This window comes from Muscardinus avellanarius, assembly GCF_963383645.1.
Source record: "Muscardinus avellanarius genome assembly, chromosome: 2".
NCBI lineage: Eukaryota > Metazoa > Chordata > Mammalia > Rodentia > Gliridae > Muscardinus > Muscardinus avellanarius.
The window spans coordinates 7,749,604-7,764,442 of NC_137787.1; the positions used below are offsets into that span (position 1 = coordinate 7,749,604).

Here is a 14,839-nt window from a genome sequence, read left to right on the forward strand (position 1 = left end):
AATAATTGCTTAATAAAAACATATGCCCCAGCCGGGCTGGTGGCACACGCTTGTAATCCCCATGCTTGGGAGGCGGAGACAGGAGGATCACACTGGCTTAAGAGACCCTGTTTCCAAATAAAAATATAAAAATAGGTCTGGGAGTGTAGCCCGGACGTAGAAGGGCTTCCAGGAACCCCAGTACCACCAAAAAAACCAACCAAACAAAAAAACCCCATATGCCCCAAATGTTGCAAAAGAGTAGCCCCATTTTTGGGAAGGGGGAGGAGGGACTTGTGGCCGACAGTGGGCTGTCCATGTGAACCCAGGCTGACCACAGCCTCGGCAGAGGCTAAGCCCACAGAGACCTCCCAACAGTCTTCACCCTCCCAGGGGACTCAGACATTGGACCCAAGGCAGAATGAGGACTAAAATCCCACCCTCAGGCCCTGCTTTCCCAGCCCTGCAGAAAACCTCCCTCCCTGGGTGGCCCTTCAGAGGCCTGAGCTGGGGGTGGGTGGGAGGAGGGAGGCAGGGGAGCCTGAGACAAAGGTGCAGACTCCGGACTCCTCCTCAGGGGAGGAGCAGGCAGAGAGCGGCTGTCTGTGGGATCCTCCGAGTGCAAGCCCTCTGCCTCTGCCGTAATCCTCCAGCCTATCCGCTCTCAGCCCATCTCGGGTGGCTCTTGTATTTATTTGCAAAGAAACCTCTGTGCTGTTCTCTGCCTGCACTTGGCCCCAGCCTTGGAGTCCTGTGAGGCCCTAGCTCAGTGCTAAGAGAAGCCTTTTTGTGTTTTCGGTACTGGGGATGGAACCCAGCGGCATTCTACCTCTGAGCTACACCCCGAGCCCTATTTTTTAATTCTTTATTTTGAAACAGGGTCTCACTGAGTTGCAAAGGGCCTGACTAAGTAGCTAAGGCTGTCTCCGCCCGAACCTGTGATCCTCCTGTCTCAGCCTCCCAAATGCTGGGATCACAAGTGTGCGCCACCATGCCCGGCTTAGGAGAAGGCTTCTCAAGGAGTCCCCTCTCAGGCTCATGGCCCGTCTGGCCACCCCTGCAGACCCACCTCAGATGAAGCGCTTGTCCTGAATGTCATAGGAGAAGGGGTCCCCAGGGAAAGGCTGGGGCGGGGGCTGGTTATAGGCGCCCTGAAGGAAGATCCAGGCCGTGCCAACCACCATGATGGGTGTCACCACGAACAGACAGAGGCGGTCCACTGTGCGGGCCACCTGGTTCCAGCTGTCCTTCTCCTGGAGGTCAGGACAGACACAGTGGATGAGGAGGGTCCTTGGGCTGCATGCCTACACGCCCAAGCTGGGGCCCAGCAATGGAGGCAGGGCCTGGCCTCCCCACATCTGTGGGGCCTCCCCAGGCTGGCAACACGCAGGATGGGACAGGACTGCTGGCATTGTCCCTGCCCCGGACTTAGGCCCTTGACCCCCCGCAGGGCTGCTCCTGAGTCTGTTAGGGGGAGGGCCCTCAGCACCCTCCTGCTTCACTGCAGGGCCTAGAGGGGCTGAGGAGGAGGGAGGGCAGGCCCCTCTGATCTCCTCAGCCCCTCTGGGCTGCTGCTGAGCCATAAGTAAACTGAAAATGGGACTTTCTCAAGGGAGATTTTTTTTTTTTTTTTTTTTTTTGTGGTACTGGGGTTTCTGGAAGCCCTTCTATATCTGGGTTACACTCCCAGACCTATTTTTTTTTATTTTTGGAAACAGGGTCTCTTAAGCCAGCACGGCTGACTTCGAACCTGCGCGATCCTCCTGTCTCCGCCTCCCAAGCGCGGGGATTACAAGCGTGTGCCACCACGCCTGGCTCAAGGGAGAATTTTAAAAAGTGATTTAATAGTGAACAACAAAGCCAGGCGTGGTGGCTTAGGTTTGTGATCCTAGTATTCGGGAGTCTGAGACTGGAGGATGGCAGTTCACAGCCAGCCTCAGCTACTTAGTGAGGCCCTTTGCAATCAGTGAGACACTGTTTCAAAATAAAGAATAAAAAAATAGGGCTGGGGGTGTAGCTAGGAGGTAGAATGCCCCTGGGTTCAATTCCCGGTACTGAAAAAAAAAAAAAGTGAACAACCTTTTAAACACCTGGCTCTGTCTGGGATGGCCTATTTGCAGTTGGGTGGGGACAGAAATGAGGAAGAAGAAGGTCCCTGACAGGTGCCTACAGGGTGGCCCCGACAGGGTGGGCCACGTGTCCTGTGTGTCCCCGAGTGTGTGCCTGGCCCAGTGCACTGCTCTAGGGTTCTAGGCTGGAGATATCCCACTCTGGGCGATCACACGCCTGGGAAACCACTGAGAGCCCGCTCACCTAAGTTGGTACGCACCCTTGGGATGGGCCCCACGTGATCAGCGTGCTCTTTGGACACCTGCACGTGGCAACTGATAGGTCAGGTCCCTCTCTTCCCCATGGGACCCCGCAGCAGGGACAGGAGGCGGAACCCCGGAGGCCAGAGTGGATATGTCATGGGACTCCAGGTGTCGCAAGACTCCAGGCATCGGCAGACTCCGGATGTCATGAGAGAATCAGCATTCCCACACTGCTAGCCCCACCCCCTGCTTTAAATATCGGGTACTTCTGCTCTGCCGCATGACTCTGCCAACAACAGACTGTGACCATTGGCCGACTCTGCTGACCACGTGGCTCTGCTGCTCGGTCATCGGCTCCTTCCCCCAAGGTCGGCGGACCTCACCCGAAGGTGCCAGTTTGATTAAAGACGCCTGGCCTCACACAATAACTTGGTTGGTGTTTACCTCCTTCGTGACCCATCGTTCAATTTGAGCATTACAGCAACCCCGTGGCCCCTCACCTCATTGTAACTGTTCTGGTCCTTCATGTGGTTAACGATGAAGTTGGCCCCATCCACAGCTGGCTTTAGCTCGCTGAAGAGTTCCTGCTGGGCCTGCTCAGAGCTCGCAGGGGGCCGGCCTATGGACAGGGCCCACAGGAGCGTGTGAGGCCTGCCCCGCCCACCTCCCACAGAGGGGCGGACCCCAACTCCCCTGGCACCCACGGGCGGTGGTGAGGCGCCGGGCCAGCCCATGTCGCTCTGATTGCTTCTCAAACATGAGGTCGCTGCGGGACTTGAGTGAGAAGTACTCCTCGGCCTTGGAGATGTAGCCCAGCGAGCTGCTCCTTCGGATCAAAGACCCTGGGCCGGGCCCATCCTCTGCTGGGCGGGACATGTGCAGGAGCTTGGGCAGGGTCTCCAGGAAGAGCTTAGTGGGCGAGGGGGACACAAGAAAGGCCATTTTACAAGTGTGGAGCAACCTTCACACATCTGAAGGCCTGTGACTCCGTTCCTGGTGGCACAAACATCTCCCCAGTCTGACCCTGTCATATAATTCCCTGATTTCCCTGTTGGTGGACACTTAGGCTGTTTCCCACTCTCCCACATTATTCATAGCAGAACAGAACTTAATCACTGAAAATAAAGATTTAAAAGGAAAAGGTAAGCTGGGTGTGAATGTGTGCGCCTGTAAGGCCAGTACTTGGGAGGCCGAGACAGGAGGATCGCCGGCTCGAGGGCAGCTTCAGCAAATAGTGAGCGCTCTCATCAGCCCAGTGAGACCTTGCTTCCAAATAAGAAATAAAATTGGGCTAGGGGTGTAACACTAAGGTAGAATGCCTCTGGGTTCCGTTCACAGTACCACAGGGGAAAAACACCAAATGGACAAATAAGTAAATGGAAAAGGTAACTCGGGCATGGCGCACACACATAATCACGATACCTGGGAGGCTGAGATAGAAGGATTGCGGTTTCAAAGCCAGCTTCGGCAACTTAGAGGGACCCTGTTTCCAAATAAGAAATAAAATTGGGCTGGGGGTACAACTTGGAGGTAGAATGCCTGTGGGTTCAATCCCCAGCACCACCAAAAAAAGAAAAAGAGAAAGAAAGATAAAGCTAAGATAATGCTCTGAATGCTGAGCTCTCGCCTTTGAGTGCTTAGAGCCAAAAAGAGTGGCGAAGCCTCAGCTGCCCTTGAACAGCCTGCTGGCCCTGTGGTGCCCAAGAAGCAGGGCAGTCCTGTCCTGAGCACCCTACTCCCCACTTCCCCAGTCTTCACTCACCTTCCCATACCCCCCTTTTCAAAGATGTCCTCCCACCCCCAAAGGCAGCCTCCACCCTGACCTCTATCATCAAAGACTGGCGCTGCCCATTCTTGGCCTCCAGAGACAGACTCCCCTGTGGTGTGTGTCCGCTCTGGCTCGTCGCCGGCCAACGCCTGTGTGCGCAGCAGTGGCGCTGTTGCCCGTGTCTCTGCCCTCCTCCCCAGCACCATTTCTAGCTCGGGGCTGCTGCCAGCACTCACCTTCTTGACCCTCTCGGACAGCACGTGGGTGCTGGGCGTTCGGAAGTGGATGTTGAGTGTGATGACGCAGATCACCACGACCATGGTAACCAAGATCATGCCAAAGAGCAGGAACCTGTGGGCACACACGCAGCCTGGAGCCCTGGGCACGGGCAGGGCGTGGTGGGGCAGCGGGCTCCCACGGGCCACACTCACTTGCCGAAGAGGGGGATGGCTATGGACGTGGCGGGCAGCCGCTTCGAGATGAGCAGCAGGAAGACAGACTGTGCCAGGAGCACCGAGATGGCCACGGACGTCTTCTCGCCGCCTGGGGAAGCCAGACTTAGCCACGATGCCCTGATATGTATCGTTGGCCATGGCTCTGGAGTGCCTGGGTTCAAACCTCAGCTTTGCCGCTTACTAGCTGGGTGAGCTGGACAAGTAGCCTAACTTCTCTGGGCCTGTTTTCTCAACTGTTCCATGTGGTGAGGTGTGTTAGACACACGTCACTCTGTAGACAGGCACCGGTAGCCACCCCTGCTGCCCCACCATCCTGAATCACAGAGCGGCGTGTATCACCCCTGCTCAGAAAGCTCTGGGTGTCCTCAGAGCACCGGGAGGACATCCCCATGTGCCACCCTGCGCCACATTGCCCTTCCCTGCACCCGAGCTCCTGCCTGGGGCATCATATCTGCCCCCGCGCCTGCCCCTGCAGTCTGTAGGACTTCCCAGGCTGCATATCAGCTCAAGCTTCACCTCTTCCAGGACCCGCTCCACTCCCCCACCCCAGGCCACCCTCCTGCTCCTGGGGACTCCACCCTGTCTGTGGTCCACGGGGCTGAGTGGCTCCTAGTAAATGTCCAAAAATTGTAAAATTGAGACGGGCATGGTGGCGTATGCTTGTAATCCCAGCACTCAGGAGGCTGAGACCAGAGGATCGCGGTTCGTGGACAGCCTCAGCTACTTATGAGGCCCTCTGCAACTCAGTGAGACATGGTTTCAAAATAACGAATAAAAAATAAGGCAGGGGATGTAGCCCGGAGGTCAAATGCCCCTGGGTTCCAACCCCAGACCCACCCCCCGACAAAAATAAAATAAATAAAATAAAATTGTAAAATTGCTTCCTCCTGGAGCCCAGTGAGCCCAAGCTGATTTTCTGCCACCCCCTCCACTCATTGAGTAAACAGCTGATGGCCTTCTGGGTGCCAGGCCCATGGTCCCACCCTGGGGTGATCACCCTGGCAGCAGGGCAGCTTAGCCATCCTCCGGAGGGTCCCTAGGAAGCCCCTCAAGAGACACAGAAGTAGCGTCCAGGAAGGACCCTGCCCTGTCCATCGGGGACATAAACAGCTCATGGAGCCTTCCCCCGCTGCCACCCCACCCGCAGGCCTAGCTCACAGCAGGGGCTCCCGGGGAAGCGAGGGCCAGGGCCGCAGGGAGCAGGATGGAGCCCCGAGACTCACTGTCAGCCGGCAGGTAGAAGACCAGGTTAACCATGAAGGAGATGAGCACACAGGGTACCAGGATGTTGATGACGTAGAAGAGGGGCTTGCGGCGGATGATGAGGTAGAAGGTGACGTCTTGGCGGCTGGTGCTGTCCAGCGGGGCGCTGGGGTCCACGTTGACCCTGGCAGGCCGGTGCACTATCTCCCACTCCCCGTTCTCTGTGGTGGCACGCGGACATCTTGGGATCAGGCCCAGCGAGGGTGAGCCCAGAGGTTTGGGGGCTCGAATGAGTGAGGAGGCGCTGTTGTCTGGCACAGCAGGCCTGTCTGAGGGCCCCGGAGGAGGTGGGGCGCCTGGGGCTTCATGTCCTATTTGTGGGTGTCTGTCCCTGGTGGCTGGGCCGGCACTTTCTGTGAAGGGAGTTTTCCTTCATGACCGATTTTTGTTTTTTCTCTCTTTGGAAAATATAGAAGCAGAGGCCACATTCCATTCAAATAAGATGTGTTTTGGATCAAAAGATATCACGAGTCAAAAATAGGTCATGTGCAGATCAGAGATGGAGTTAAAAAAAAATGTCCCCAGTTACTGAACATGTCTTTCCAAGTTAAAAAAAAAAAAAAAGCCGGGCATGGAGGCACACGCTTATAATCCCAGTGCTTGGGAGGCTGAGACAGGAGGATTGCACAGGTTTGAAGCCAGCCTCAGTTACTTAGTGAGGCTCTCAGCAACTTAGTGAGACCCTGTTTCTAAATAAAAGATAAACTATAAAATAGGTCTGGGAGTGTAGCTTAGAGGTAGAAAGCCCCTGGATTCCATTGCTAGTACCACAAAAAAAAAAAAAAAAGAAGCCAAGAGTGACATTAACTAAGCCCTCCTCCTCATCTCCCTTTGTGACCTGGCCTTGAAATGGACCAGATGTGGGTCCCTTCTGATGGATGGGGGGCCATCAGTGGACTCCACAGATCTGAGCTTGGTCACAGATAGGGGATGGGGTGACACAGCCCACACCCAACTGCTCCTTCAGGCTCTCCAGGCACGGGAAAGACCAGCCACCCCTCAGTCAGCGGCATCCATCCTCAGTGACCCTCCCACACCCGGAGGGTCTTCTGGCCTGGGCCCCTGCCCGGCTCTGCGGTGGCCTCTCTGTGGGCGGGGTGTGCCTGCCCTCGGGTGTGTCCTGGGTGTAAGATCAGGTGTAGGGTGACTGTGTGCTCAGGGACCTGCCCACCCCCAGGGCCGCCCAGCACCTGTGAAGCCCTCGGGGTCAATGATGATCCACTCCACCGGGTAGGTGCGGTTGTCTTCCTCCTCCTGCTTCAGGCTCAGGGTGATCTCCTTGGCTGTGTATTTGAGCGAACTGGTGGGGAGACAGTGGACAGGGGACTCTCAGCCTTTGGCCGGGACCCCTGAGGGGGACAGGCTAGTAATGCAGGGTCACTGTGGGGAGGACCCTGCTCCACACAGCCCGGGGCTCTGCTTCCAGTGCTCACTCACCTCCGTTGGCCCTAGCAGGGGCCCTGGTGGCGCACCTGAATTTGAGGGAGCAGTTCTGCCAGTCGAAGGGAAAGTAGGTGACGGAGATGGGGCAGGAGGAACGGAAGATGGCGGGCGGCAGCCAGTACACGTAGCCCGAGTCGTAGATGAGCACGTTACAGGAGTAGGAAATCTGGAAGGAGCCATCGTTGCTGGCGACAGGGACAAGGGCCTCTGTGAGAAGGAGCCAGCTGGGACCTGGCGGGGCTGGGGAGGTGGAGAGGAGGCAGGCAGGAGCTTGGGGCTGGCAGAGAGGGCTGAGGATGCCCAAGGAGGGCGGAGTGGCGGGGGCCCAGGAGGGCTCCACTCACTTGTTCTCCAGCACAATGTCGGGGAGCCACACCATGTCAGGGGGCAGGCGCAGGACACTGATGTTCCCAAATTCACTGGCATCCCACTGGAGCCGGCTGTCCGTCCAGCCCTGGAAGCCCCAAAGGCTTGTCACAGTGGGCTCTGCTGCTGTCCAGCCCCCCCCCCACAGCCCCATCCCCATTCCCCTAGGGGAACACCAAAGGGGGGCTGGTACCTGTGCCTTTTAAGGTTTGGAGAGGTAGGTACAGAGTGGGAACTTGGGTCTGTCACGGCCAGCTACATCTAAGGAAACTCTGTTCCCACTGTGCACAGATTTGTGTGAATTATGAACTTTAGACCCGTCTGACACTTTTATCAGAAGGCTAATGACTATCACGATGGAATGGACGGAAGGACAATTAGCCACGAGATCAATCTTAACCCTCCTGTGGGTGCTGAGGCGCCCAGGTGGGGGGAGGGCAGCTGAGCTAGGAGGGTCTCCCCAGAACGGAGTCCCTCTGGAGGACAATGTGCAGGGCAGGCTGGGGATCCCCAAGTGGAAGCGAGCTGGGCCCTGCACCCCAGCCCGGCCCCAAGCGGGGCCCTCTCCTTACGTGCTCTATCCACACGTTGGTGGTGAGGGTCTCTTCGACTTCTTTCTGCAATCAGACAGGAGGGCTGTCGTTCAAGGCTATTTTGTTTTTTGCTCCACCCAGGACACCTTATCCTGGGGCACTTCATCCCAGCTGGCACCCCGGGCAGCCATGGCAGCTGGGATGTCCAGCCACCTCCCCCAGCACTCACAGCTGGGGGAGGGTGTGCAGACCAGGGAGCAGAGGGGACCCACGGCCCTGAGGTGCATCGTGGGTGTGGCACCAGGGGCTACGTCCAAGAGCAGGTTCGAGGGGCAGGGACCTTCAGAGGGTGGGAGGCCTGAGGGCATCCAGGGACGGAATGAATGGCAGGGCTGTTTCCTGGGCAGGGAAACTGCCCCAGGCCAGCCGTTGGGGTCACGCCTCCCCCATCCTCCGTCCCCAGCCCGGCCCCATGGGCCTCTCACCAGGGAGATGAGGTTGGAGAGGGTGAGTGCCAGGAAGATGTCCACGCTGTCCTCTTTGCGGGCCACTGGCCGGAGCTCCTTGTCGTAGCCCTTCTCAGTGAACAGGTACCGGATCAGCCGCTCCTCCTCATTCAGGCCCCAGCTGCCTGGGAGGACCAGGATGGGAGCCGGCGCTGGGCAAGCGACCCAGGAAGGATGCCACCCTTAGGGCTTGGGGTTGGGCTGAACAGGGAGACTCCAACCATTTCCTGGGAGTGAGGGCCACTGAGGTGGGCTCCTCTTAGGCAGATATGACAGAGAGGAGGCAGGGAATTGGGCACAATCCCAGAGGGGGGGGTCCTGTAGCAGGAGCCCAGGTGGGCACACAGGGGTCTCTGGGGTGGGGGGATGCCTACCCTTACCACACATAACCAAGGCGGCCAGCAGCCCCAGTGTCCGCACGGGCCTCTCCATCCTGCCCTCTGTCTAGGTCCTGCATCTGCCCCGCCCCGGGTTTGCAGGGTGGTGGAATGAGGGTGGCTGGGAGAAAGGACAGGTGGTGCGGGGGGGGGGGGGGCGGCAAAGGAAGAGGCAGCCGGAAACGAAATCTGACCCTGTGAGGCAGCTGATGAGGGGGTGGGGATGGCCAGGCGAGCCCAAGGACTTGAGGCAGGGATCTGGTGACACCAACCCACACCCAGCCTCCCCAGCCATGGATGAAGGTGGCGTCAGGCAGGCCAGCCAGGGATGAAGGGGGTGACAAGTAGGCCAGCTGCTGCCTATGAGAGACGGAGGGCAGAGGATGCTCAGATAGGGGCCCAGAGACTGGGCCCTGCACCTCCCCCATGTGATGTCTACACACTAATGTTCCCAGCCCAAGGAAACACCAGAGTGTCTCTGTGGATTATAAATAACATTTATTAAAGCAGGTGTGATTCTCCAATCACACATCTGGGAAGACAGGTGGAGCCCAGGACCCCACCCACCCACATGTACCCCAACAATTGGGCAGTGACTTGTCTTATGTTCCCTGAACGCCCGGGGGCTCCCCGGGGCTAAAATGGGGGTGCCCCTACCTCCCCGGCTGGGCATCCTGCCCGGCACCCACCCAGGAGCCCTCAGCCTCTCCCTCCGCCTGGGTGGTCAAGCGGAAGGCCTGCAGGGCCTGCACCAGGAGCCCGGGGAGGCTTCTGGCCAGTGTGGCTGGCTCCAGGCCCACCAGGCCACTGAAGACCACATGTTGCCCCCCAAGGCCGGCCCGTACCCGGGCTCTAAAGAGTCCCAACAGGTTCTTGGAGCCCAGATCTGCCAGCACCTGCAGAGGGAGGAGGAATCAGGGACCCAGGCGCCCCCTTCCCAGTGGGAATACCAGGATCATCCTTCCCTCTGGACCCCGAAACTCTCCCCTAGAACTCCCCCAGGGGTCCTTCGGCTCACACTGTCCAGCTCCCTTTCACACCCACGCAGGGCCTTCCCACCCACATCCCTTGGGTGGGGTTGGTCCTCCCTCCTGCTGCACCCTCTGCCCCTTCTCTGCCCAGGCCTCCCCCTCTGCTGAGAAGGAACCTAGGGGCTGGGAGATCTACCTCCTGAAAGTTCATGGCCAGGTGCTGGGAGGGGACCTTCAGGATCCAGGCATGGGTCCCCTGAAGGGTTGCCAGCCTCTGTCGAAGGGGCTCCAGCCCAGGGCAGCCTGCAGGAAGAGGAGAGGGTCTGGGATGACAGAGCTGACCAGGCAGGAGCCGGGTGACCCCCTGCCAGTACTTTAGGACAGCCTCCCAGGGTCCACATCCTCTGTAAGCTACTGGTGCGGAGACTGAGGCAGTCACGCAAGGCTGAGGCGCAGGCCGCTCAGTGGATCTGCCCTGTTGCCCTGGGGTAACTGCTGCCTGGCACAGAAGCCCCACCCCAGGCCGCTCTGGGGCTGGCCCGGCGCCCGGCTGCTCCCCGCCCGCAGGCCGGCAGGGGGCGTCATTACCGTCCGCGGCTCCCTTCGGATCTGGCCTCTGCTTCTGGAACCGCGCTCCTCCAGCCGGCGGTCCTGAGGGGACGCAGAGTTAGGGCGCGCCTCGCGCAGCAAGGGCGGCTCCTCGGGCTGGGCAGGGCCGGGGCGGCCGGCGTACCTGCGTGCAGACGCTGCTCCAGGCCCGGCTGCCCACGGGGCGCGGGGCGAGCCAGTGCGCGGGCCAGACGCCGCAGCCCCGGGCGCGGGCCGAGCAGCTCCTGGGCGCCCCGCAGCAGGCCCAGCAGCGTGTGCGCCAGAGAGCGCAGCTCTGCGGGAGGGACGAGGCTCTGAGCGGCGGCCAGAGTGGCCGGGCCTGCCGCCCGCCACGGCCCCGGGAACTCACTGACCGCACCGCCGCCGGCGCTGCAGGCACTGCTGGTGCGCCAGGCGCGCACAGGCGCTCTCGGGGCCCGGGCACAGGCGGGCGTAGAAGGCGCAGGGCCCGGTGGCATCTGCCAGCCGCTCCTCGGGGGGGTCCCAGGCCACAAGCTCCCTGCAGCTGGGCTCGCGAGCCGAGGGGGCCGCTGCGGGCGGGGCAGGGCCAGCTCACCCCCTGTTTGGGGCTTTAGGCCCCTCCCGCAGCCCCTCTCTGGAAGAAGACTGTCCCGATGCAGAGGGATCTGGGAATCAACAGGGGTGGGGGGAGGCCGGGCTCGTCCCAGGGCTGTGCGCCCAGACACTTTGGGGAGGTGGGCATTATCGAAAGGGGGCGCTCACCACTCATCTGCTCCAGGAGCCAGTCTTTGAACACGGCCACGCGGGTGTAGACCCCGGGTTTCCCTGGCTCCCCGCAGCCATCCCCCCAGGAGGTGACTCCGAAGAGGACCTGCCTGGAGCGGGGTCCAGGCTCAGAACAGGTCAGCGGGCCTCCAGAGTCGCCCTGCGGGACAGGAGCCCAGAGAGTGAGGGTTGCCTTCTCCACCCCCTGAGCGACACTGCTCTCTTCCGCTGGATCCCACGGGGCCTGGCTGCTCCGAGGAGCTGCGACAGTCAGACCCAGAAGGAAGACAGTGGCCCAGCCAGCGCCCTCCGTCCTGGGCTGTACCTGACATGAGTCGATCCCCCCGGCCAGGTAACCCGCGCAGAGCATGGTGCTGGGGCGCATCCCTGGCCCCAGGGCCTTCTGGCAGGTGTCTTTGCTGAGCAGGGGGACGCGGGCCTCCCTCACCGCCTCAGCCTCTGGCCCGTCTACAGGGAAGAGGGGGCTCAGGTTTGCAGCCCCTCCACACTTCCGCCTGGATCCCTTCCCCTTTGTAAGGCTGGGTGGCATTTTACAGTGTCCCCTTACACTTCAGCCTCCCCAAAGCCCATCACCTCGACCCCGCATGCCCCCACTATGGCTCACCCAGGCTTGCCCCCAATACCTTCGAAGAGGGCGCCCCAGCCCGCGATGGAGCAGGCGGTGCCTGCCGGGGGCTCCCGGGGCTCTTGGGGCAGACACACCGGACGGGCAGGCCCTTCCGGGCTCGCCGGTGTCCACAGCTGCACCAGGGCCAGGTCATTGTGGAAGGTCTTCGGGTCAAACTGGAGCGGGAAGGGGGTGCAAGGTCAAGGAGGCGTGGGGCTGGATGCTGTTCCCGGCCCCGAGGGCCTGGGGACTGCTCTCTCACCTTGGGGTGGGGCAAGATGCGATTCACAGGCACCTCTTCTGCTTGCTCCCCCCGGGGCCCCTCGGCCAGCATCACGGTCCACAGAAGCTCATTCGAGGCGCTGCGGAAGGAGCCGCGGTTGATAGAGACGAAAGACAGGGGTCCTCGAGGTCCCCAGGGGGCCCCTGCTCTTCTAAGCAGCCTCACCACCCAGTGAGTTCTTGCGCTCGGGAGCAGGAAGGGCCGGCCGGGAACTCGCCGCGCCCCCAGGGGTGCAGTGAGCGGGTGCACCCTTGGGGTTACACCTTGGCTGGGCTCGCGCCAGCGCCTTCAGGCTGGAAATCCCGCCCGAGACTCCGCCAGGGGGCAGCAGAGACCGGCTCTCCGGCGCGTGGTCCAGCAGGCGCCAGACCCGGCGTTGGGGACCCGACGTACCCCGCGAAGCAGTGCGCCGCCGTGAGCACCCAAGACTCTGCCACCAGGACCCCGCCGCACAGAGGCTGCCCGCCGAGTTGCAGCCTCACTAGCCAGGGCCAGGCCCCGGGCGGAGCCGCGCTGCCCCCCACTATCCGGCCTTGAGCCCGCGTCACGTTGCTGGCGCCAGGACGCCTCTCGCCGCAGGACCCTAGGATGGCAGAAGCGGCGCCGTGGGGGACAGCAGTTCTAGCTGTCCTTACCTGGCAGCCCATCCTGCTGCCGGCCCCGCCCACTTGTGCCTTTTCAGTCTCACCCGTCTTGGCTGGGTCCTGGAGGAGGGGGGCTTGAGGCCTGCGGCTTCCGGGTCCTGCTGAAAACCACCTTTGGTCACCGCTGCCCTCTGGCCCGTTGTCCACCCTAGGCTGGGTCTGAGCGCCCTCCCGCCCTTCCACTTCCTAGTGCCCCACCCCCCGGGCTCCCGGGTTCTGTTCCAGCAGCCAGAAACTCCTCGCCATTGACTTCTGAGCTCAGAGGTTCCCTCCCTGCGCACTTGCTGTGCAGATGCTGGAGCTGGGCAGGCCCCTTCCGCTCGGACAGACCTTCCTAAGCTGTGTCATGGCGCAGGGCTGCCCAGTCTTTGCCCTCAAGGGGCTGTGGGGTCTGAAGGTAAGGAGTGGGGATGGGGGATGGGCAAGCCCCCGGGGAACGGTGCGGGTTGGTACCACCTTGGCACTCACGAAGTCTGTGTTGGATCTCCATTGCCACTCGCTTTATTGCCCACTGGGCGCTCCTCTGGGCGGCCTGCAGCGCCTGGGTCCCCTGAGCCGACAGAGCTGCTGGGATGGGGGACACAAGGTCACGCATGGTTCAGGGATGCCCTGGGCCCGGCCTTGGCGCACCTTACAGAAGCATGGCGTCGGGAGTGCGCCCCAGGACCCGGGCCCAAGCCTTGTCGTGAGGATCCCAGATACTCCCTCAATTCAAGGCAGCTGGGCTGGAGTCTGAAAAGCACCTTTCCTGAACAAACTGCCGAGGAAACCCTTGCCCCTGAACACAGCCATCCCCCAAGTCAGGCTGGTTGAGGTGAAACACCGTGGTTGAGTGGCCCATCTTTGGAGCCAGAGAGCCAGGCACGCTGCTCTGGCTCTGCTCCCTGCTAAGTCTGGGGCCTCCTCTACATGGCCTGGGGGTGCTTGCCAGAGCTGCTTCCCATGCCAGCCTGTCCATGTCTCCTCTCCTTCCTATCTCAGGTCCCCCCACCCCCAGCAGGTGGGCAGAGGAGCCGGAAGTCCTTCTGAATGGAGTGACAAGTTCATCTTCTGCGCCAGGACCCCCACTTCCTCTATGTCCTACCCACCTCCGTTGCTCCCTCGGGCCAGCCCGGGCTCACCTTGCAGGGTGCTGGGGGGCAGGCGCAGGTACAGTGGGTGCCCGTGGGCAGACCGGGGGCCTGGGAGGGGTAACAGCAGCAGCAGCAGCGGCGGTGCGGCCAGCAGCATGGTGACCGGGAGCTGGGGCTGAGACCCCGTCCTCTTCCCTCCTGGGGCCCAGCCCCCGTGCGTGTCCTTCCTGCCTGCTTCTGATGCCTTTCTGCCCCTGGGCACAGAATTTCTGTCCCTCAGATCATCTGAGCTTGCTCTCTTACATCAGAGTTACAGCCTTCCCTTGGTCTGTGCCTCACCTGGTCCTCACCTCCTGGAGCCCTCGAGGGAACAGAGCTGCGGGGGCTAAATAGAGGACGGAAGGGGAGGGCGGCCAGGACTGGGGGAGGGATGAGGTATTGGGCTCGACCCTCACCTTTGAAGTCTCTTCATCCCCGCTCTGAGCCCCCCTTCTGTCAAAGGAGCCCTTGTTTCTGCGGCTCCATCAAAGGGGCTGGAGCAGGGAGAGGAGCTGACGGTTGGGCTGGGGGCCAGGCAGAGGGGGGCTGGGGGCAGAGCCCGGGAGGGGGAGCCCCGTCTGCTTCTGTCCCCCCCCCCCAGCACTTTACAGCTCTTCTGGGGGCAGACACTCTCGGAGGGAGGAGGACAGGGGGTGTCTGGGGGTCCTCGGTGGCCCCACCCCCCGAGGAAGCTACTGAGCTTCCAGCCCCTCTGCCCCTAATTGCTCGGCAGTGTCCGTCCCCGATGTGGCCGTTTCTAAAGATGATCAAAGTATCCTAATTAGCGCAGTAATTGCCGCAGTAGGGCTGGCGGGGTGGGAAGAGGCACAGGCGGGCGGGCGCTGGAGTGGCCCCGAGAGGAAG

General features: G+C 61.1%; 2 protein-coding genes across 5 annotated transcripts; both read right to left on the reverse strand.

The window, feature by feature from the left end:
• Window positions 1-1,049: 1,049 nt before the first annotated feature.
• Window positions 1,050-9,057, reverse strand: CHRND (cholinergic receptor nicotinic delta subunit; the record flags this gene model as incomplete). 4 transcript variants are annotated; one of them, XM_080690278.1, is made up of 12 exons in its annotated part: window positions 1,050-1,232; window positions 2,792-2,910; window positions 2,996-3,200; window positions 4,296-4,410; window positions 4,491-4,602; window positions 5,738-5,938; window positions 6,968-7,077; window positions 7,250-7,405; window positions 7,565-7,674; window positions 8,159-8,203; window positions 8,605-8,750; window positions 9,006-9,057. In XM_080690278.1, the coding sequence occupies 12 exons, from the start codon at window positions 9,055-9,057 to the stop codon at window positions 1,050-1,052; spliced, it is 1,554 nt and encodes a 517-aa protein (XP_080546404.1). The 4 variants fall into 4 exon arrangements, with proteins under 4 accessions (XP_080546404.1, XP_080546405.1, XP_080546406.1 ...); XM_080690279.1 differs by lacking the exon at window positions 8,159-8,203; XM_080690280.1 differs by lacking the exons at window positions 8,159-8,203; window positions 8,605-8,750; window positions 9,006-9,057 and having other exon boundaries at window positions 7,597-7,646.
• Window positions 9,058-9,311: 254 nt separating this feature from the next.
• On the reverse strand, window positions 9,312-14,093 carry PRSS56 (serine protease 56; the record flags this gene model as incomplete). The annotated part of the gene is made up of 13 exons (XM_080689300.1): window positions 9,312-9,362; window positions 9,692-9,898; window positions 10,170-10,276; window positions 10,707-10,856; window positions 10,936-11,112; window positions 11,306-11,468; window positions 11,634-11,776; window positions 11,953-12,112; window positions 12,199-12,298; window positions 12,613-12,802; window positions 12,908-12,961; window positions 13,320-13,427; window positions 13,985-14,093. 13 exons carry the CDS (start codon window positions 14,091-14,093, stop codon window positions 9,312-9,314), a joined length of 1,719 nt encoding a protein of 572 aa, XP_080545426.1.
• Window positions 14,094-14,839: the final 746 nt, after the last annotated feature.